We start from the raw sequence: 19,901 nt of genomic DNA on the forward strand, positions 1-19,901 counted from the left end.
GTCTCTGATGGTAGGATGCTGACCTTTGGGAGGAGTAGACGCAGGTTCGATCCCCAGTGGCGGCGCCATTTGAGCACCCGCCACCGCCGTCAAGACTTCGGCTGGACAGGAAGAGAGCATCACTCCACTACCACTTCGACTTCGCCTCTTCCCCCTTCCTCGTCCCGCAAAATATTCATCAGCATTTTGGGCAATCCGATTGGGAGATGTATCATCAACTTCACCATTACAAGAGTCCACCGACTCCATACGGCTGAAATGAACATACGAATATTGAAGTGAAGGGGAGGGACGACCAGAAAAGATCCACCACATTGCTACTACTGCTCGCTATTCACCATACAAATGCCATTAGGAGTAGTAATAATACAACACGATTATGGAATCGTATTACACGGCACTAACCAAAGCTGTTCTATTACCCCTAATACTATACAAGGCAGGCATTTCGATGGGTGGTCTTTATACCGACTAAGTCGTTTCAGAAAACTATTCACAATGTGAACCAAACCAATGTTGTCGTTATAATATTATCAAGCTCAATAACTTGCTTGCAGACTGTAAAACGCTTCGTAAACGTTGAGAAGTCATATCAACCTTTTTACCATGATGAGGCTAATTCAAGTTGAGGCACTACTCCACATTGTATAGATGCCTATTAGTCTCAGACCTTCTAGTACTACTACCACTAGGCCTACCTCCATCCTCCTCCACCTTCACTCATCCGTAATGGATACCGTAACTCTTCCTCATCGAAGGATGATGACAACAATATGTGATGATCAAACTCGTCTTGTTGCTCTACTCCATCCTGATTATCCCCTGAGCCCCCTACCACCCCGCCGCAGTACTTTCTGGTACTACGAGACAGCGGAAGATAATAATATTAACTGATACCACTCCACCGCCACTTTACGATTTAACAACCCAACAAGCTACTGACTAGAAGTAGTAGGCAGTCGAGCTATTACGATGATGATACAGTTCGTAAATCAACTCGTTTACTTCTGGTTCGAGTTAGGGCCTCTCTTGGGACCACCGGTCACCTTAGCCGAGAAACGACGGTTGTACTGCATGCGCTTACGAGCACGACCTGAGAGAATGACGATGAGGGAAAGGAGTGGTATGAGACGCAGAAATAACAATACCAGTGATAGCCTTCTTCTTCTCCTGCTTGGGGACCTTAGGAGTCTGATTCTTAACCTTACCGGCACGAGCTAACGATCCGTGAACTTTTCCCATGGTAACAACAACAACAGGAAGAGCCTATAACTACCTATCACAGCATACTCTACCAACCTTATAATCATACCACTCCTTCGTAGAATCGTCACGTATACTACCTCCACTACTACTGTACACTTGACGGAACTGCCTATGCCAATATATTTCTAAACATCGATACGTCTTATCGAACGCCCGGACCGGTGAAGAGGCCTTTGGACGGCTCGGGCACCTCGCTAATGACAAATCGATTAGAATGGCGAGCGAAACTTACAATTATTTCGATGAGATTTTTGGTGGCAAGATGGAGGGTTGGAGTTGAGAGACGCGGAAACGCCCGGGCCTACTTTGCATCTTACCATAGTGGGCCTTTGGATATTCAATGATTCGTCGATCAGCACTATTTTTCATCGTCTCGTGGTTGCTGGTGTTTTGTGTCGTTGCTGAGGATGATGCTATACCCTACCACCGAAGCCGACGACACCGTAAGAGATGTAAACTCATTGACCACCTCAATTTCAACTTTTAGACTGGGGTAGACGTATGGAACTCATGAGGCACAGCTTTGTCAGCCCATTAACCTATTCCAACACACTTGGTAAGATTATAGATAAGGAATAGATATAATATCAAATTAGGTGATTGGTTTATGAACGGTGCCACAGTCGCTACGGATGATCATGTTATACTCAATCCTAGTATCGCCCAAAGATACGGTATATTCATGCACACTATGCCTATAGAAACCACCGACTTCGAAATCCTATTCGATCTCTCGGTAAGTATCTTAGGTTCGACATGGCAAGATACGAATCATGTACGATTGGGGTACATTTCCCGTCAGGTAACTGATGGTCCATCTGGAAGTCGCGACTCGGGTTTCGCTTTATGGTGAGAACTACTAGCAGCATCGTTTGGACGACTACTTTAGGTTTACTACGATGAACTATACTGCTGAATTTTCGAAGATTCGTGACGAACTACAAAAAGGTGACAATAAGAAAGATTGGAGGGCAGCCTTCAACGCACTTGATTATTCCCTTCTCGGCCAGAAGGTGAGTAAAAACGTGAAAAAATATATTTCTCAATTTATCTTCAACAGTGTTGGTTTTCATGTTCGCTCTCCTCAGCTGAGCTCAGAAGACTCCTCTCTAGTTTTCATACGAATTTGGGCAGGAGTGTACAGAAAAAACGATGAGAATTTTCCAAAGTTTTCTCGCAGGTTTCATGTTCCAAACAACACACTTTGCATGTTCTTCCCTTCCACACTGATCTTTAATTCTCTGTTTTCCTTCCCGCGTTGTAAAGCGTCTTTCTCAGTCACGTTTCGATGGCTTTGGTATCGTTTTTACTCCTAAAGGCGCCTCAGGAGATGAATACACAGGTAAACCTCCGGCATCAACTACTCATATGAAAAACACTAGTGAAAAATATACTTCACGATTTCTGCATATCGCCAATATAGCGTTTTTCACAGAGAATTACGCTACTTCACGTAAAACGGGTGAAACTCCATTAATGGAAATCTATTCTAGTTCGACAACTGATGGAAATTATATACACAATTTTAAAGTGTACGAAAGTTGCAGAGAATACATACTATATTTTAAGAGCGTTAGACGTAATTATCTCCACCATAAAAAAATACATTGGAATTTGCTTACGAATTGGCAAGTACAATCATCGCTCACCTTCGTATTGACATTTTCCATCATCATTTTACTTGGTAGTAAACGTCACAATGAGGGAAAAGTTTGCTTGGAAAATGCGCAAGTAAGCTCATTTCGGAAAATCGTGATTGATACCGTCCCTATCTGAATAATTTTTTTTTCTCAGTTTCGGTAATCACCAATAGGAACGACCAGACGATATCCTTCGACCGGGATATACCAGATCGTGCCTCCTCAGCTAGGGTTAACCTACATGCCAATGGTGCACCTGTTAGAGTAGTATATTATATTCATCTTTTATTAGAGAAAGTTCCGCTCCTAGATTGGCATTCGTGTTCGTCCGGATCTCATTATGGTTCGTTATCGTGATGGGAATAGACATTGGAGTGACCTCACCACAAAGAGAGGTGTATCATTGCCGTAAGTCGGGCGTATCATACCACTCCTCCTCCACATCATCATCATCTTTAGGTCATCTGGTTATATTGGCTTTACGTCGTGGAGTGGACAAACTCTCCCCACTGAGAAGGTGTCTATCATCGATATGCATGTGTAAGTAGTCTTCCCTACCCCATAACTTCTGCATGCACTTGATTAATATATGTGTGATGATCTTGATAGGATCAGATGTATATTCGAACTTAGGTACAACATGGATATGCATAAAGCAGGAGAGACCTTATCACAGGAAGTAGTTGATGAGCTTTCTGATGGTGGCAAGATCGATTGGCAAGAAGTAGGCTGAGGGAACTGTTGGTATTAAAGGCTTATGCATTAGCGTATATCTCTGAGTGACATTTTTCTATTCAAAGAGAAGTTCCTGCGAAGGGATCTCGTATGACGTTACTAAGAAAACAATAGCAGGTTGTTATGTAGATGGAAATAACAAATTCTAGTTTTTCGTCGTTACTGATCAATGGTGATGTCCCAGGCTGGTTAGTTAACAATTATTCATTCGATAGGGACTAATTATAACGGCTACGATGAGTAGTAGCAATAAGGATATTATAGAGAAAAAACAATAGCAAGTGAAACATATATAAGATTTGATTCACTTCAGAGGCATGGCATATGTAGTTTTAGTACACTATAAGATAAAAGGCGGCAATAGCGCCTAACGTGCCGCAACTAGAACAGTATGCAATATCGGGTGTTCGAAGACCAACTCTCGCTATCAGCAATATGAATCGATATACGACGTTTTAAAAATCGGTGTTCTCGTCCGCGCTGTAGTTGTTCTCGTTGATGTCAGCTACTGACGAAGGACATTGGTGAGGATACCTTTCAACAGACTTTGGCTCTCCAGAAGGTCACTGAGATACTCCTCAACTACATACAGACAACCCAGCCAGAACTGGCTAAGGTCCATGCTCAGCTCGGTAGTAGTAGTAGTAGTAGTAGTAGTAGTAGTAGCGATGGTAGCGATTAGTTTGTGGATTTGCGATTTTCGTTCACGTAAAATAACTCATCAAGTTATCGATTTGGAGTCACGAATGAAGCAATTGAGGAAGGAATCAAAGCTACTGAGAAGTATCTTTATTGTTGTTGTTATTATTATCAGCGCACAGGAAGATTTGAGGATATGTTGTAGTTCGGGGACTGTCTGTGTGAAGATTCAGATGGTTGGTTAAAGGAGATGCTCACGCGGGAATCCGGCGATCATAAGGTATCACACAAAGGGAATCTCTGAATGGAGTTGGTCGTGACGCGTATATGTATATTTCGTTTAAGGGGATGGCTGAAAGCGTGATAGTTCTCACAGTAATGGTGGTAAAAGGAGGTCACCACACAAACGTTCACGTCAACTTGATTTATTCGAGGAACAACTTGGATGGATTGCGATTTTATTTGTGTATTAATTTGCAATTACACGTTAGGGAGATTGAGACTGTTAAGGGGAATAACTTTATTTTATTTTTTATTTCATTTGTGTATCATCGGTTGTGTATGTTGGATGAAATCTTCACTGTGCGTCATTATCAGGACCGTGTTGAGAAGGTTAGAGAGCAGTTAACCAAGGTTGATGGTAATGATGGACGGTAATATCTACAGGCGGAGCGAAGCGTTGCATGTTTGTGTATTTTCGTCAGTTCGCTGATAAGTGATGATTTGGAAGATTCCATCAGCAGTTCGCATAGTTTAGCGAATAAGCTCTTTATGCTTTGTAAGGAGCATCTTGCAATCTTGTTAAATCTTGCATTTCCTCAATTTTTCTGTCAGGTATCATAGTAGTTGTCGTCGGTGGTTTGTATGTTTGGCGACAATTACAAGTCGTGGAGAAAAAGCATCTTTTCTAATCTTGTAGTAGCGCGCGAGAAATATCTTTTTTACATAAGGTTGATATGGAGGCGGAGCGAAGTTTTATTTCCCACAAAGGTGGAAAGTGATGGGTGAATTTCGTGGCGCGTGACGGAGCTCGTCATTATACTAGAGAGCCTCGGCGTTTCATCACTTATTGATTATAGTGTTGGGTTCATTTTAAATTCTTCCGGATGTGTTTTTTTCCAGGAATTCCCTATTATTTCGGATTGTCAAAAATGTCTGTTTCGGAAGCTATATCGAATCCGGTAGTCCTACCATCACTCAGTGAAAGTTCGGAAGAAGTTGTCGGGGGTTTGGGAGAAACTTCGGCTGTTGTGACTTCGCCTAATATACCGGCCACTCTGAAGGAGAATTGGCCTGCAGTGGGAGTGGGAAAATCTTCGCTGTGCGCTGATACGGAAGATACGGGTAGTCGATTCAACGAGGAATCATTGACGTTGTTGGAAGTTGAAGAAGATGAGTTGATAGTTAGCGAAGCGAAGCAGCATTTTTTCGATGCTAAGATCATTTCAATTAAAGACGGAGTTACGGAAAAAATTGAAGTATCGGGTTGCAGTGTCGTGAAAGTGGACGTACGTGAGTATTGTATAAGCAGAAATGAGATGGTAATAATATTAGCGGAGCGAAGCGATATTTGAATCTTAATTTTTAGGTTGACTATGTGTTGGAGCTCACCTTGAACGGTATTTATCATAGGGCACCGAATAATACGTTTGTTCGAATCCACGCGCCCCCATCGCCATGCTGCTTCACTGGCCTGCCACCTAGCGCTCCGATGATGATGCTAATGTCGCCGCCAGTTCCTTTTATATCGGAGGAAGAGGGTACAATGGACTCGTCTAGTAGTACTTCTGGCATACCATTACGGTATCAAGTTATACTAGAGGGCCCTCCGAACCCCTCAGCAGAATTTGAGGTAATAGCGATGATAGTTTTGCATCGCTCCGCTAAGATATTGTTTTGGTCAGGTCCTCAAATTCACTACGTCTTGTGTTGTACGTTTGGATGCTGAAAGGTATCATGATCTATCGCCTGAAGACTATCATAGACTCACTTTTGACGAACCGCGCATTATATTTGACATTCTGGCAGAAGAGCTATTCCCTCACGTGGAAGGGGATAGCTCGCTGCTTCACCTTAAACACCTCTAATATTGGATGTGATTATTATGGATTATTGTGACAACTTTCTGTGATGATTTTATTTCTCAAGTCGATTGCCGTAGTCATCCTCGTCGGTGAGGGTGTGGGGCACGTCGGAGGAAATACCCTGATGATTTTTCAGCTTGTAAAATAGTACTAGTCTTGGGTAGAAATATGATAAGTAGTAGTTGTGGAGAGTTATCACTGATGGTCGGTGAATATTTGCTGCGCTCTTCCTCCTCCTCTTCGTCATCGTCGTTGTGGTGGTGGAGGTGGTCGTGAGCAAGTTTTTCTTTGTTGTTTATGCGTGCGCACTATGAGAACGTAGATGCGACCGCTGATCTATAGACCATGTTGACAGCTGTCTGGCTCGTCATATTCCGAATGTACTATTTTTGTCGTTTTCCTTTCTCTAGCGAAGCGAAGCAAGAAAAGCGTCATTCTTTTATTTTTTCCAACATATGATGAATAAGTGGCGACCGCAAGTGGTCAAGAATCTAAGGTGGTTCATATCCTTTGTATCTTGTGAGATATGTCGAGTTGGAGGGAAGATACGCTGCTCGGTGCGCACAGCGAAGATTTGAATTATCGATTATGTAAGATGCTAGGAAGGGTCGGTGCAGCTGCATGCGGTTCCACCGACTTGGTGATATGAAACACGACGAGGAAAAGGAGGGTTTAGGACAGGGATGTGAGTAAGTGGATAGAAGGCAAACTAGTTGATGGAAATGATCCACACAAGTGAAGTGAATTTAAGCATTGTTCAATGTGACTCATTGGGGATTTGACCCGGGGTCTTCCGATGGATAGTCGCAAGTATTACTGAGAGAGTAATTATTCTCGTTATAAATTGGCTTGACTCTGGATGCCCAAAGATGCTGAATTCATTTTATCCGCGATACTACGGGTCCGCGAGATTTCGAGCAATCAACTTTGTGGGGGATGGGGAGCAGGAAGGTGCGAGGATAGAATTCGACGCCGCTTTGAGAGGTCACCGGCAACATCTGGTTAGCGGCGTCACGACGATGTCCCCATGTGGGTGAGGATCATCTCATATCGACGTGTTGTTCATGAACCTGTCGCGTATTGGGTACGAGGCAGAACGTGAGGGTAAGTGAGCTGCCTTGGAGGTTGCATAGGAGCCATGCAACATTCAGTCATTGTTGGTGATGGTTTTCGAGATTATTATGCTGTGTTGTAGCACGCGTGATCCAAGAATACGTGATATTGTGTGATCTGTCTCCCTGCATCATTGTGTCACGGCAGCTGTTTGAGCAGCGCTCGCCTTGTGGTACTATTTCTTGTGACAGTTAGTAACTCTGATAAATGCAAACAACTAGCAGTCCCCAGATCAACCCTGTCACTGCTGCTACTCCGTCATCCTTCCCTACGGTACAAGGAGTTGCATACAAGCCTAAAAGGGTGTAAGCTCTCATCGTTGCGATGGAGATATCATCCTCATGTCTTGCCAGGCTTGGAATACATCTTGCAGATGACCGTTTGGCCTTCAGAGTAAGGCTCACATTCTACCTGTCCCTCGTACCGATAGTTTTTTGCATCGCCTTCGCCATCGCAGTGTGGTTCGTATCGGTACCTGTCTACATATGGTGAGTAGCAAGTGCAAAGGCGGCGGAGCGAAGCATTTTACGATTTTCGTATGTCGTTTTTTTTCCAGGTATTATGTTCTGTTGGCCATCACGGTTGTCTCCCCCACAGCTCTGTATTATTCTTACGCTAATAACAGTCGTTCGTTTATGGGTCTTTACGCTGTTCTCAACGGTGCGTTGGCAGTGTGTCAGATCCTCTCAGTTTGGCAGGTAACTGTCGGCGGCTTTTGTCCCTTTTGTGCAGCAGCTTCATGACTAATTGGAATGTTGTTCAGGTGTTGGACTATGTGAAACGGTGCGAGACGCTTATAGAGGAGTGTGAAGTCTCTGGGCTTAGGGTAGTCCCGGCCGTTGTCAATCCAACGTAAGGGGTAAAGTAGTGCGCGACGATGAAGTTGCTGATCTTGAAGATACGCATGTTCATTCTACTCGGTTTTGGACTATTCGACGTTCCAACACTGGGCGAATAATCAAGGCTTGACTTTCGTGATGTACCTCTCGTTTTTCATACCGGTGGTGGTATTACATCTGGTAATTAGGAAAGGAGTGGTATGAGGTTCGAACGTTTAATTTTCAGATGTTGTTGGCATTGGCTTTAATGTGGTATTCGAAGCTGAGGAATGGCCTCAGGATTTCGACCACTGGTTCGATGGGAGGCGTGAATGCTACGGTAATATGAGGAATGAGTGGTATGATAGTCGCACATGTGAAACTAATGTTCAGGTTATCACTAGCGGGTATGTTGCTAGAGGCACTGAGGCTGATGATACGGATAAGGTTGCTGTTGGTGTACCTGTGTCGAGCCCGAAGAATAAAGAGGAGAATATTCAAGTGTAGCTCGGACGATGACGGTTCTCGGGTGCTTTTGAAAATACTTAGAATGGCTGACCTATGTTAGTGATGACTATGCATTGACCACATGGTCCTTCTCTCTCTCATACTACAGCTGAGCATGTGCTGTCGATGCATAGTCTCCTCATATTTTGTACCAATGTTGATGAAGTCTAAGATGGCCGTTGTTGTTGTCGTCGCCGGTTTGGTGGTGATATGAGGTCTCTCGAGGTCTATGTCAACTGATGTGTTGTGTTTATCATCATGCGAGGGGGCATGTCTCCAAGTCGAAGTGAGTGATACAGAGTGGCGTTCATTTTCAGTATCTCCAACCATCATCAGTAGTTTTACGATAAAGGACCTTGCACTCTCATCTCCTCCTGCAACGGTTTCAGGAGTCCGATTCGAAGCTAGCAGTATGTGAGCATGCTCAAGCGTTTCAACAGTAGATGATTTTATCGCTCGCAAAAAATTGATTAGACCTAGCATAATGAGAGTATTGCGGTGAGATGATATTTGTTGTTTTTGATTGGTAGAGTCGGTCTTGGATGGTCTTAGATTAACTCGTGGGTATCATAGCTTCGTTCTACAAATTCGCCAAGATAATGCATTTTGCGGAGAAGGTATGCTAAGCATACGCTGCCTCAGGGTCTTATGCGCCCAACTGATGGAGCTGTGGCAGAAGGCACGGTAGCGAGAGATTCCATGAAGGTCGATGAAACGATCGACCTCTTGCAGTGATGTCGATTTAGAAGCGCGGGAAGGGAGTCCCCCTCCTTCGACACCTTTTAATAGGGTTGCCCAGCGGTCTCGCAGTGTGAGAAACGACAAGAAGCCTCGAGATTTCGAGATGGTAACACCCGTGCGGTTGTCCGCTGATGACTGCGTCTCCCTTATCAATTGTAGCTCTATAATGGCTCTTTTGATCAATGATAATAACCATTCACGAAACTGATACCCGTATGCTGCTGTTCTCCCACTTTCTATTGTAGATAGTTATCAGTTCACTTGGAGGAAAATCCCCAACAGCTCCCCTGGCATTAGGGCGACGCTAACATTCATCCGAGAGAAGCTTCCCCTGCCGATTTGTTTATTCTTCAGCTCTCCGAGGACTTGTTTTCCGTTCCATCCCTGATAAGGTTGTTGTGATAAGATTGTTCACTATTTCTGAATGAAGTTCATAGTTGAATTGCGCAACGTTATGTAGAGAGAGTGAATGGGCACTTCGAGTAGACACGGGGCTGATATCGTCTTACTCATCAGTTGCATCATTGGTCTAGTGGTAGAATACAACGTTGCCATCGTTGTGACCCGAGTTCGATTCTCGGATGATGCAGTTTATTTCCGAACCATCACCTATTTGCGTCGTTTGTCCCTGTACACACTAAGTTCTCTTGGTGGATTCCATTGTCGTTCATAGTCCTGTCTTCAATCGTTCCTTTTCTAATGCCTGTGAAGCCTAGTCTCAAGTCGAATGACAGCGAATGCTATTCCTCCTCGCAGTTTGTTGAGGTGTAGTAGAAGCCCTTGTTAATCAACTGGGAGTTGCTGGTATGATTATCTCTCAGGATTGGTATCGATATGGTAGAGAGGAGTTACGCTCGTCGTGTCAGAGGGTTCATCTTCCTCACATATTTCCCACCATTGATAAATCTCACTTTCATCACAATGTCGATTATATTGTCGATCCCTTCGACCGATTTGTGAGTCAAAAAAGGGCACCAGTTCGATCCCACGGGCACACATCATTTTTCAGGTCAAACTTTCTATCATTATTAAGCCCCTTTTTACCCCTGCTGCCTTACTACGGATTGGTCTTCGCCTCATCATGGATGGTCTTGGCTTACGGAGCTGTAGCATGGACCATGATTGGCCTCCGAATAGTGACTATAGTACAGGTAGAGGCCGAATTGATACCCCATGTATCGCGCCGCCAATTCTCCTCTAGATGTTCTCGCACATCTCTCTGGCCAATCGGGTGATATCTTCCTGCACCCTTGATACAGCTGGCAAAGTTATTGACGCAATGAACCATCCCGAGTAGGTCGTCGGGAATGGACCATAGGTTGTTTTACTGTTAACGGTCGGTCGGGTCACCACTATAGCAGCTTCCGAATTTGGACAGTGTAGAGCCATGGAGAGCCATGGACTCCTCGGGGGATCCCTTTACGTTTTTTTGATGTGTGAGACAGAAGGGAGTGTCTTTAGAATGTTTGTCCCTTGTGGCGTTTCTGGAATCGTGAGACGTTCACACAGTTTTCGATATGATCGAATATCGGAGGCTGAAAGTGATGATTGGATATGCTCTGTTAAGGTACGTTTGTAGCGGGATGCTCCCTAGCCAATGGGAGGATGCAGCCAATATTGTGAACAACAGTGGAGTTATCTATACAGTTGGCCTCTCATGCTTCCTCATAGAGATTGCTGTCTATTTGGTAAGGAGTGGAGATGCGTGACGCTCACAATGATAACATATATTCGAATCGTATAAGTGGACAATGTTTTCCTTCGTGAGGCCATAAATTGACCTTCAAATGGAGCCAACTTGGCTCACTCGGGGCCTCCACGGAATTCGTCGTGTCCGATAAGAATAATCACGCCGTAGCGCCTCGTTCTCGTGGGCTGTAGACTTTTGCCATTACCGCACGAATTTCAGCTTATCGTCGCATGGTGTCTCTCAGCTCCTCGGTGTGTTGGCGCTGAGATTTTTCATCTTAATGAGAAGGAGACGGATCGTGAGGAAATCAGCCCCAGTTGATGCCTCAGAGGTATTACCTATGCATGCCCACTTGGCACGAAGACTTAAGGGGGGTGTTGAATTGTCCTTGCCATCGTGAGCAGGTTAACCACTTCTATACGGATTTTCCACAGTGTAGTTAGTATTCGATAGTACTGGTAGATTATTAGTAGTATAATATACTAACTAGTAGAACGATCAGTGATAGTAGGAAAAGTTCATCTCATATCGCGTTCCGGGAAACTTCGAAATGTATAGCATGGCTATTGTTACGAGTAGATGGGTAGTGACGCTTCTCAGAAACCCTTCGATGGTGAATTGAGAAGGATGGACACGTGCGCGACTGAGACTGATATGGTGCAGATGGTCGGAGTGCCAGTAGCTGAGATCAAACGCGGTCTCAAAGTGACGGATAGCTGCGCGGTATGAGGTGATTCTCGTACATGACAAGTTGCCAGACTCATCCCTGGTCAAAATCTAGTCGGTCTTTAAGACTCTATTCATGAGCAATTCAGCATTGATGTTCCTAAGTGGATTACCTGCCTATCCTCACGGAGGGCTCCTTTGATGCCACTACAATGTTACATGGAGTTGTGTTGCGCATATTCAATTGAAAGAAAAGTAGAATTCCCGAGAAGCCAGTTGAAAGTCAGCAGTCATATTCACTCTGAGTGTTGGAATGAGGATCGGAATCTATCACATCCGCATGTACCGTCCAAGTCGGTGATAGAACGGTTGTTAAGACAGTGAACTTGGATGTGAGAATAGAGCCCTGCGCCGCAAGATCGTGGAAACATTAGAAGGATTGACGATGAAGGGAAAAGCTATACGGATAGCGTTCGGTCGTAGAATAGTCTATGGGAGGGTTCTCTGGCAGAATGAATCAGTAGGGACAATTGGCGTACCTCAAAGGTGAAGCTTGCATGATTATGACCTGTAACCCACGGCGATTAATAAGGGTTCATAGTGAATGAATCATAATGAGCATGAGGGGCGCATGGCTCCACGCCTCATGCCAGAGTCCAACCTTATGACTCGAGTGTTCCCCACGTCTTCTCCTTGTAGCCTGGGTCTAGTGGTGGAATACAACGCTTCCGCAGGGGCTCGAGTATAGATGGGCAGTGTAACGTTTTCTTACGGTTTACGTTGCGGTGTGCGTAACGTAAGTAGTCTACGGTTACGAAAAGGCCTTACGGCTTACGCTTGATGCTGAACTGCCTTTTTGGAAATTGTGGCGGAAACATTCGCTGTAATGCACTCCACCACAGCGCACATTGTTCTTAAACTCGTTTCTGGTGACTCGGATTCAACCGAACCGCTGAGAGAATAACACTTGGTTTCGCATTTACCACTCGTCCGCCTTGCAAATTCCGTCCGTCCCAGGCTGGCCTGGAACTGCCGAGCCGGTCTCGTCTAGGGATGCGGCCTCGCATAAGTAGATTTAGGCGACCTGAATGATCAATCCCCGTTTTTCCCTGCGCACCTCCGGAAGACCCATTACGGCGTCGTAATTTTCGGTACGGAGCTTGAAGCGTAACCGCAAAAGTGCGCCGTAACGGTCCGTAACGCAATTCTTCTCATCTATAGGCTTGAGTTCGAGTCCAATAATATACTCGCGTATTCAAATCTAACCTTCACTCCTCCGAATATGAACATCTCAGTCTCACCCACGAGGGATCAAATCCAACCACCACCTAGTGATTACTCATAACACATGACCACAATCTCCAACACGCTAGAAACGTATATCAATATCAACCACAGCCTGGACCGTCCTATATTTGGCATAGATATCAGAGTGATACACTAACCTTAGAACCGAGTATTCTTCTGTTCGCCGATACCATTGGCCTCGGCATAAGCCTCGCAGGCCGCCGAAAGCTGTGCCTAACAATGTCGAAGTCTCTCGATGGGATACGCGAGGATTACGAGGCGATTACCGCAGTCCTCTGAGGTGGTCTACCACCCAACAGCTTCTCCGCGCCTCTCAAATAGCGAGATTTGGCAGAATCAGTACCGCCAATGGCATAGCCCCCGGCTTGGGAGACAGTCAGCTCCGCTCCGCTAGGACGATTGCACTCTCTGAATTCAACAGAGCCCCTCGTTTATGACAGTGACGGGAGTGATACCTCATTTTGATGAACTGCTTAGCACAGCCATCTTGGGTAGGGGACTTGGCACACTGCATGAGATCGATGCCTTCCTGGATGCAATAGTTGATGCCGAGACTAACACGAGTACTCGTCCAACGTCACTCTACCGCCACCGTATGTCACCTCTCTCCGCACTGCCTTAAGGCCTGCTCCTGCTTACTGCATCTCGAAGGGTTACCATTACACTTAGCCATGCAAGCATTATATTCCGCATGGATCAACTTGCATCTCTGAGCTTCAGACACCACGCCTGATTTGTTGGAGGCAGCACCCGCAGTCATTTGAAGGAGAAAAATCGGTCAACAATGACAGGACCCCAAAAATGCTGCAGAGAACCTCATCCCGCTTTGCTGAACTCAACACGGATATCCTCCTATCGGTGATCTCACTAGTGTGGATAAAAACGTATAAGACACGTCATCGTCAACTACCAGACAGTTACCGGTAATAGACGGTGGATGTGTCGAACACAAGAGGCTGCGAGTAGAAAAACACACCACAGTAAGCGAATCTACTCTTCCACAAAAGCTGATAATGGTCTATGCTATAGTACATGAATAAAATACCCTCCCTGGGACTAGAACTGGGGTCAGTTCTCTGATGGCTGCGAGTCCATCTTGGGCAAGGAGCATTCCCTATTGACCGCTAGGGCCGATGAACGCTTCTGGGGGATGTCTGAAGCAGTCGACGATGAGGGCTATTGCGAAACCTATGACGGCTAATATCTGAGCAGAGAATCATTAGGGACAATTCTCCCAGCGGACCAGCATTACTCCAAGGTTGATCAGGAACAACCCAGATTCCTCCGAATTCCTTGGCAATTGCAGCAACTGAATACGACAAATACCTCAGTAGCCCTGAAAGGCACTTGTAACAGAGCAAGACCCCACCTGCATGAGCATCGACATCTTCCTAGGTGGACGCCTGGCTAACGCCGCCGCACTGCTCTGTTCATCTGCATTGCCGCCAGGAGAATCTGTTTGCTTTCCAGTGGGAGTGGGTATCTCGGGTGTGTCGTCGATTGCCTTCTTTGGGCTACCTATAGGCAACAACCTTGACCCTCATCTTGCAGTGTAAAAACAGCGCTTCTCACTTGGCAACTCTTCCTCATTATTGAGGGCTACGAAAGCCATAGGTTTGGGCACATCCTCAGTATCATCACTGTCCTGTCGGGGAAGATCCTCTTTATCGTCGTCACCTCCCGGCAAGAGATCCTCATTGGACGCCTAGGAAGGATAGATAAACGCCGACTTCCAACCCATCGATAACCGCTACTACCTCGCACATTTTACACGTCCACGCTCGGCTTTCCTCGGCCAACTGTCGGCGAGTCTCTGCCGGCCAATCCAACGCGCCGATGGCTCCTTCACCTGAATAGTGCGCAGATGCAGGATTCAAAATCGGTGAGGAAGTGAAGATTCACCAGGGGTGGGCATAAAGCTCCTGAGAGCTTCCATAATGGTTCGAATACCCCAGGCGGGCTGCCACAACTCGGGATGATAACTTGAGATCGACAAACATATTTTCTTATTAACTTCAAAACGACCATTCGGGGTTAATAACTGAACGAAGATACTCATGCACCGGTGCATTCGAGCAGCTTACCATGATGACCGGCGGTCCGAACGGGTAATTGCTGGGCAAAACGATTCGGCCATGATAGCGTCCACCTTCGAACTCAGTCCCCGGCGGTCCCTTGAACGTATAGTGCCACTCGAAGATGCTATCGGCAGCTGCAGAGTCGATGGTCAAAGGCAAGCCTTAGCGAAATATGGTTATTACTGGGAGAGGCAGTCCAATTGCTGCTGGGGTTGCGCTGAATCTCTAGGATTTCCCTTTGAATACGCCGTATCGTCTGGCTCGACGCGTTTACGTGAGAGCCGCTACTACTGCTGTTCGTAGTCGCCATTGTACAAAGTAGAAAAATCAACTTTGAAAAATTGGCCTCCATCCTGAATCTGTGAGACAAATTTTGGAGTCTCTCGAGATCATGAACTCTGAAAAATGTCGCGCGCCACGAAATTCTCCGAACAACTGAGACGATAGCAGCACGCAAGTCCCTCCGCAGTCAGTGTTCGTCTTGGGGCGGGCAGGTCGATGGGAGTGATGCTCATGAACTGAATTGAATCTAAGCAGTAGACGATGATTCATTCCGTCGGGGGCCGTGGCTTCAACAACAGGTATGAAATTTATGCAGTGTGAGCAAGATTCGAATATCGATCAAAGATTCAAAGTAGGTCCGGAATGAACCCATTCATCCCATCTTCAATATTCCTTTTGCAATGTTGTTATTGGTCATCACCCCATGAGCCCACCTCAGCAAGCTCCATCGTCCTCGTCTCTCGGTGGCCTCACTGCCAACGCTGTCAGTTTGGTACGGAGCGCCAGAGAGTCCGAGTGGTTGCCTAATTACGATGCCCAGAAGATTCGCTCGGTTGTGAAGGAAATGGGTACCCTAACCCGAATCATGGACCCCTGTATTCGCTCTCATTCAGGTGACCTGTTCCAGAGGCTTCTACTTGCACAACACGTGGCCAGCCGACTGCCGGCCAATGACGATGATGATTTTGGTGGTAGCAACAAGACGAAGAAGAGAGCATCCTTGAGCCCTGTCGTCTACTTGGACGCCATTCTTCGGAATCGACAATGTACGCCCTCCTTCTGGCCAACTCATATCCTCATTGCCCTCAGGCGTTTTGGCCTACCTCCAATATCGACTAGATGTGCTCATGTGTCTTCGATGGCAAGCTGGCTCGGCCTATGTGTTGGCTGACCTCATAGGTCCTCGACCAGTACTATCGACTCTGTGCCTTATGTTTCAATTGATAAATCCATCGAAACAGAAGACCGTGTTGATAGGTTGCATTATCGTAGCATTACTATTGTGAAGTAGAGTATATGTGCATTATGACGTAAAATTATCATGTATCGTAGCGACTACTACCGTTGAAAACAGGAGAAGAATTGAATTTCGGTGAGGTTATCCAACTATCACTATCGCGAACAGTGAGGGAGTAGTCATGGCCACTACTATGCTCGTACAGGGTATACATATGGACGTATTTATGTATCAAAGTGGTTATCGTTAGATTCGTTGTTGTTGTCTTCAGGTTACTGATGGTGGAGAGGATGGGTCGTCTGGGGTGAAGTCGGCAGGCGATACTATTGCAGGTCGACGCCTTTCCCCGGCTGAACGGAAGTTTGTCTATAAGTACTCAGACCTCTTAGAAGAGTAAGTTCCACTAGTGCTTCTCCTCACCACCGCGATCGATTCTGGTCATCAGGTACATGATTGGATTCACGAGGGAGTCACGGTATAGCAGGGTTTTAGATCTGACTTCTGATCTACAGCCACCTCCACCTGTCCCCGAGATAGCAATTCGGCCCAACCGAGAAATTCACCATCGGTCTTTGCTCACCGGCGAGGTGAATTTCTACGATAGGGACAGGGAGTAAGCGTCTCGAAGAAGCTCCTACTGGGAGTGCTCTTCCGAATCCATGCTTGTGGTTTCGCCTCTTCTCCTCAGTAGAGTTCCCTCATTGTAATGGTCAGTTACAATTTGAGCCGTTCCGACTTCTACAATTACGTTAAGGCTGGGTGGGCAACCGACGTAACGGACCAGGCGTGACGACTCCCATGCAGTAATTCTCCCAATACCATACACTCTTTGTCGAGTTACCGTTTGCTCCTCGTCTACTACATATGTACCTCTTCATAGTTTATGGTCAAAGCATCGCCTAGACACTCGTGTAATTCATTCATCGCATATTTTATTAGTATGTAAAGTGTGAGCTGTATAGGTCGCTGACGATTGGCATATGATATGTAGTGCTTGGTGATCTTGTCGGCCCTCCCTTGTGGTAGTTGTGATTCTCTCTTGTATGCCGATGTTCTTCCCAGAGGATGGTACACAACGTCGAGTAGAAGACCTGACCAGGTTAGTCTTATGAAGATCTCCCTCTGCTATAGTTCTATTCCAGAATCACTTCGTTGTCTACCCTTTGGTCCAACGTTGTGTCGAGGGCAAGAGGACGATCAGTGAAGTCGGCTGTGGGTTTACTATCGCTGGATTCGTTGTCCACTTCCATGTCAGTTACTACTACCTGAGAGAGTGAGTCGAGCGGACATCCCTTGGCCGGCCAGGACGGACTGGGGTGGACACGACCCTGCCAGCCCAGTTGCTGAGCTCATCATCAACACGCATTCTACTGTATGGCCCGTAGCCATCTTCATATTCCTCTCTGCGGCGTAGGCCTCCTGCCGTCGGCTCATCCCTATTGGTACTTGTCCTGTTGTAGGTACATGGTCAAAAAGTGAGCGCTTGTTCGCATGATCTTCACGCCCTTGCTCGTCCCTGTTGGATCCGTTTCTGCCTAGTTGACCTAGTTCTTTCTCGTCGCAGTTGCCGTGTCTACTATCATGTGTTTCTTCTGATTATCTCTATGCCGTGTTATTATTACTAGTGCCTTTTCTCACTGTCGTTTTTTCCTCAGCTGTTTTTAGTGCTTGGATATGCCTACTGCCCATACGGCGCCGTTTGATTAGTCACCTGTATGTTTACAACGGCGAACAGTGGATACCTCTGTTGATGGGTGTGTCGCGCAGTCTTACCTAGCTACTGACGATTACCTTCGTGAGTTCAGTGATCGTAGCATTGGCAGTCGAGTCATCGGTGGTCGTCTCTATACCCATCAAGTGGAGGTCGAATACGTCTCTAAATATGGTTTCACTCTCGATGAGTGTGTTCTCAACCGTTCCTGTATATTTGTTGACTCATCCTGAGAATAGAGTAGCTGTTGTCCTTCGAGTGGGTGGAATGCCGGATGTAGGCATGAGGCTCGCTCCGGTAGTCTATGCCTTATTGGTATTTGCTCGAAGGTCGCTAGGCGCTGTGGTAGTAGTCATCGATTGGGGGTATATGGCGTATGCGTGGGTTTAATACAAACAGTAGGACTATGTCCCTTCTTTTGTGGAATAAAGTGCATCATCCGAGAATCGAACTCGGGTCACAACGATGGCAACGTTGTATTCTACCACTAGACCAATGATGCAAGTGATGTTATATCTGTTTTGTGATCGTTATACACACCTCTCAGCAAGTCTGTTGCCTTTGAGTATCCTTCGTGAGGTGTGGTGTCGGCAACTTTGTACGATCCGTTCTCCTCCTTCTCTCGACTCGATAGGCCGAGCAAATAGTTTTACCACAACGCGTGAGCTTCGCAATCACATGTTCTGCGCATGCGTGCGTGACGAATCATCGACCGGGCTCGTCGTTTGGTTCACTTTTCTTGCAGATTCCGCCCTTGGACTGTGTTGCTCTCGTAGTTTTCATCTACTAGCCTCCATTCAGAACATTGCAAGAGTGGACCCGTATCACTTGCGAGCCGACTTGTTGGATTCCTACTGCCTGTTTCTGGCCCGCTCGGGATGTGCATATTTCTATGAGAATGTCTCCTTATTGCATCGCCCGAACGTCCCAACCGGCTTGAGTTGATTTGGATCGCACCGGGGCATCGACTTCTATTCCTGTGACTAGAGAGTCAGGTTAGATTGCGAGACACTCCGAGCGGTATGGCATCCTTCACTGATAAGATACCTCCTGATGACCTTAGTCGGGTTGGCCGTACGACGTATCTCACACCGCTGTCTTGTGCATACGGGTCGTCGCGGGATCGTGATGTCTTCCCTTAGCTGATCGGTTCTTCGATATGACTTTCAGTCCTCCTCCGACTGCCTCCCAGCCCCCTCCCGAAGTTGCTGATCTGGCTAGGTGAGCCTCAACCTCTCTAGGTGATCGATCTTAACAACTTCTCAGGATCACTTCTGTGTCGTCGTTGATGTCCAATGCGGTTGCCAGAGCTAGTGGAAGACCAAGAAGGAATCCGGTAAGTCATCGATGATCAGTCCCTCTCAATAAGATGCTCTGTGTTAGTTATTATCCCCCTCAATTGCTCGAGCAGACATCCCGTGGCCGGCCAGGACTGACTGGGGTGGACACGACCCTGCAACCCCTTTCGCTGAGCTTATGATCAACACCCATTCTATGTTCTGGCCAGTCGCCATTTTCATCTACGTCTCGGCAATGTGAGTCCCTCCTGCACTAGACAAGCGACGCATTCGGTTAATGTCAGATACATGGTTAAGAAGTAATGAGAGATGCTTGAACAAAGCGTACAGAGGTTGGCGGTCCTTTTTGGAGCACCTCCTCATGAGC

General features: G+C 46.3%; 7 protein-coding genes and 2 non-coding genes across 9 annotated transcripts; 5 read left to right on the top strand and 4 right to left on the bottom strand.

The window, feature by feature from the left end:
* Positions 1 to 1,001: 1,001 nt before the first annotated feature.
* Pmar_PMAR021758 (40S ribosomal protein S30, putative) lies at positions 1,002 to 1,242 on the bottom strand (the record flags this gene model as incomplete). The annotated part of the gene is made up of 2 exons (XM_002772394.1): positions 1,002 to 1,093; positions 1,149 to 1,242. 2 exons carry the CDS (start codon positions 1,240 to 1,242, stop codon positions 1,002 to 1,004), a joined length of 186 nt encoding a protein of 61 aa, XP_002772440.1.
* Positions 1,243 to 1,873: 631 nt separating this feature from the next.
* Positions 1,874 to 5,191, top strand: Pmar_PMAR021759 (lectin-domain protein, putative; the record flags this gene model as incomplete). The annotated part of the gene is made up of 13 exons (XM_002772395.1): positions 1,874 to 2,002; positions 2,069 to 2,115; positions 2,156 to 2,279; positions 2,545 to 2,608; positions 3,061 to 3,170; positions 3,217 to 3,314; positions 3,366 to 3,446; positions 3,540 to 3,630; positions 4,147 to 4,273; positions 4,514 to 4,560; positions 4,878 to 4,933; positions 4,985 to 5,058; positions 5,115 to 5,191. 13 exons carry the CDS (start codon positions 1,874 to 1,876, stop codon positions 5,189 to 5,191), a joined length of 1,125 nt encoding a protein of 374 aa, XP_002772441.1.
* A 240-nt stretch (positions 5,192 to 5,431) lies between these two features.
* On the top strand, positions 5,432 to 6,367 carry Pmar_PMAR021760 (hypothetical protein; the record flags this gene model as incomplete). Its single annotated transcript, XM_002772396.1, has 2 exons — positions 5,432 to 5,578; positions 6,185 to 6,367. The coding sequence occupies 2 exons, from the start codon at positions 5,432 to 5,434 to the stop codon at positions 6,365 to 6,367; spliced, it is 330 nt and encodes a 109-aa protein (XP_002772442.1).
* A 1,299-nt stretch (positions 6,368 to 7,666) lies between these two features.
* On the top strand, positions 7,667 to 9,005 carry Pmar_PMAR021761 (hypothetical protein). The gene is made up of 7 exons (XM_002772397.1): positions 7,667 to 7,782; positions 7,831 to 7,965; positions 8,034 to 8,175; positions 8,241 to 8,329; positions 8,376 to 8,496; positions 8,543 to 8,635; positions 8,689 to 9,005. Exons 1-7 carry the CDS (start codon positions 7,685 to 7,687, stop codon positions 8,800 to 8,802), a joined length of 792 nt encoding a protein of 263 aa, XP_002772443.1. The 5' UTR covers positions 7,667 to 7,684; the 3' UTR covers positions 8,803 to 9,005.
* A 1,056-nt stretch (positions 9,006 to 10,061) lies between these two features.
* Positions 10,062 to 10,132, top strand: Pmar_PMAR021762. The gene has a single exon. It is a non-coding gene; the product is annotated as a tRNA-Gly (tRNA).
* A 3,129-nt stretch (positions 10,133 to 13,261) lies between these two features.
* On the bottom strand, positions 13,262 to 14,004 carry Pmar_PMAR021763 (conserved hypothetical protein). Its single transcript, XM_002772398.1, has 4 exons — positions 13,810 to 14,004; positions 13,663 to 13,761; positions 13,474 to 13,615; positions 13,262 to 13,420 (listed from the first exon to the last, which is right to left on the bottom strand). The coding sequence occupies exons 1-4, from the start codon at positions 13,965 to 13,967 to the stop codon at positions 13,346 to 13,348; spliced, it is 474 nt and encodes a 157-aa protein (XP_002772444.1). The 5' UTR covers positions 13,968 to 14,004; the 3' UTR covers positions 13,262 to 13,345.
* A 317-nt stretch (positions 14,005 to 14,321) lies between these two features.
* On the bottom strand, positions 14,322 to 15,595 carry Pmar_PMAR021764 (ubiquitin-conjugating enzyme E2 J1, putative; the record flags this gene model as incomplete). The annotated part of the gene is made up of 8 exons (XM_002772399.1): positions 14,322 to 14,411; positions 14,460 to 14,516; positions 14,577 to 14,725; positions 14,780 to 14,912; positions 14,965 to 15,056; positions 15,110 to 15,248; positions 15,292 to 15,419; positions 15,469 to 15,595. 8 exons carry the CDS (start codon positions 15,593 to 15,595, stop codon positions 14,322 to 14,324), a joined length of 915 nt encoding a protein of 304 aa, XP_002772445.1.
* A 396-nt stretch (positions 15,596 to 15,991) lies between these two features.
* Pmar_PMAR021765 (conserved hypothetical protein) lies at positions 15,992 to 19,837 on the top strand (the record flags this gene model as incomplete). The annotated part of the gene is made up of 13 exons (XM_002772400.1): positions 15,992 to 16,136; positions 16,182 to 16,334; positions 16,378 to 16,478; positions 16,797 to 16,918; positions 16,971 to 17,138; positions 17,240 to 17,297; positions 17,781 to 17,935; positions 17,986 to 18,000; positions 18,517 to 18,581; positions 19,379 to 19,457; positions 19,503 to 19,572; positions 19,620 to 19,771; positions 19,819 to 19,837. The coding sequence occupies 13 exons, from the start codon at positions 15,992 to 15,994 to the stop codon at positions 19,835 to 19,837; spliced, it is 1,302 nt and encodes a 433-aa protein (XP_002772446.1).
* On the bottom strand, positions 18,668 to 18,738 carry Pmar_PMAR021766. The gene has a single exon. It is a non-coding gene; the product is annotated as a tRNA-Gly (tRNA).
* Positions 19,838 to 19,901: the final 64 nt, after the last annotated feature.

Source organism: Perkinsus marinus (genome assembly GCF_000006405.1).
Source record: "Perkinsus marinus ATCC 50983 genomic scaffold scf_1104296961124, whole genome shotgun sequence".
In the NCBI taxonomy this organism is placed as follows: Eukaryota; Perkinsozoa; order Perkinsida; family Perkinsidae; genus Perkinsus; species Perkinsus marinus.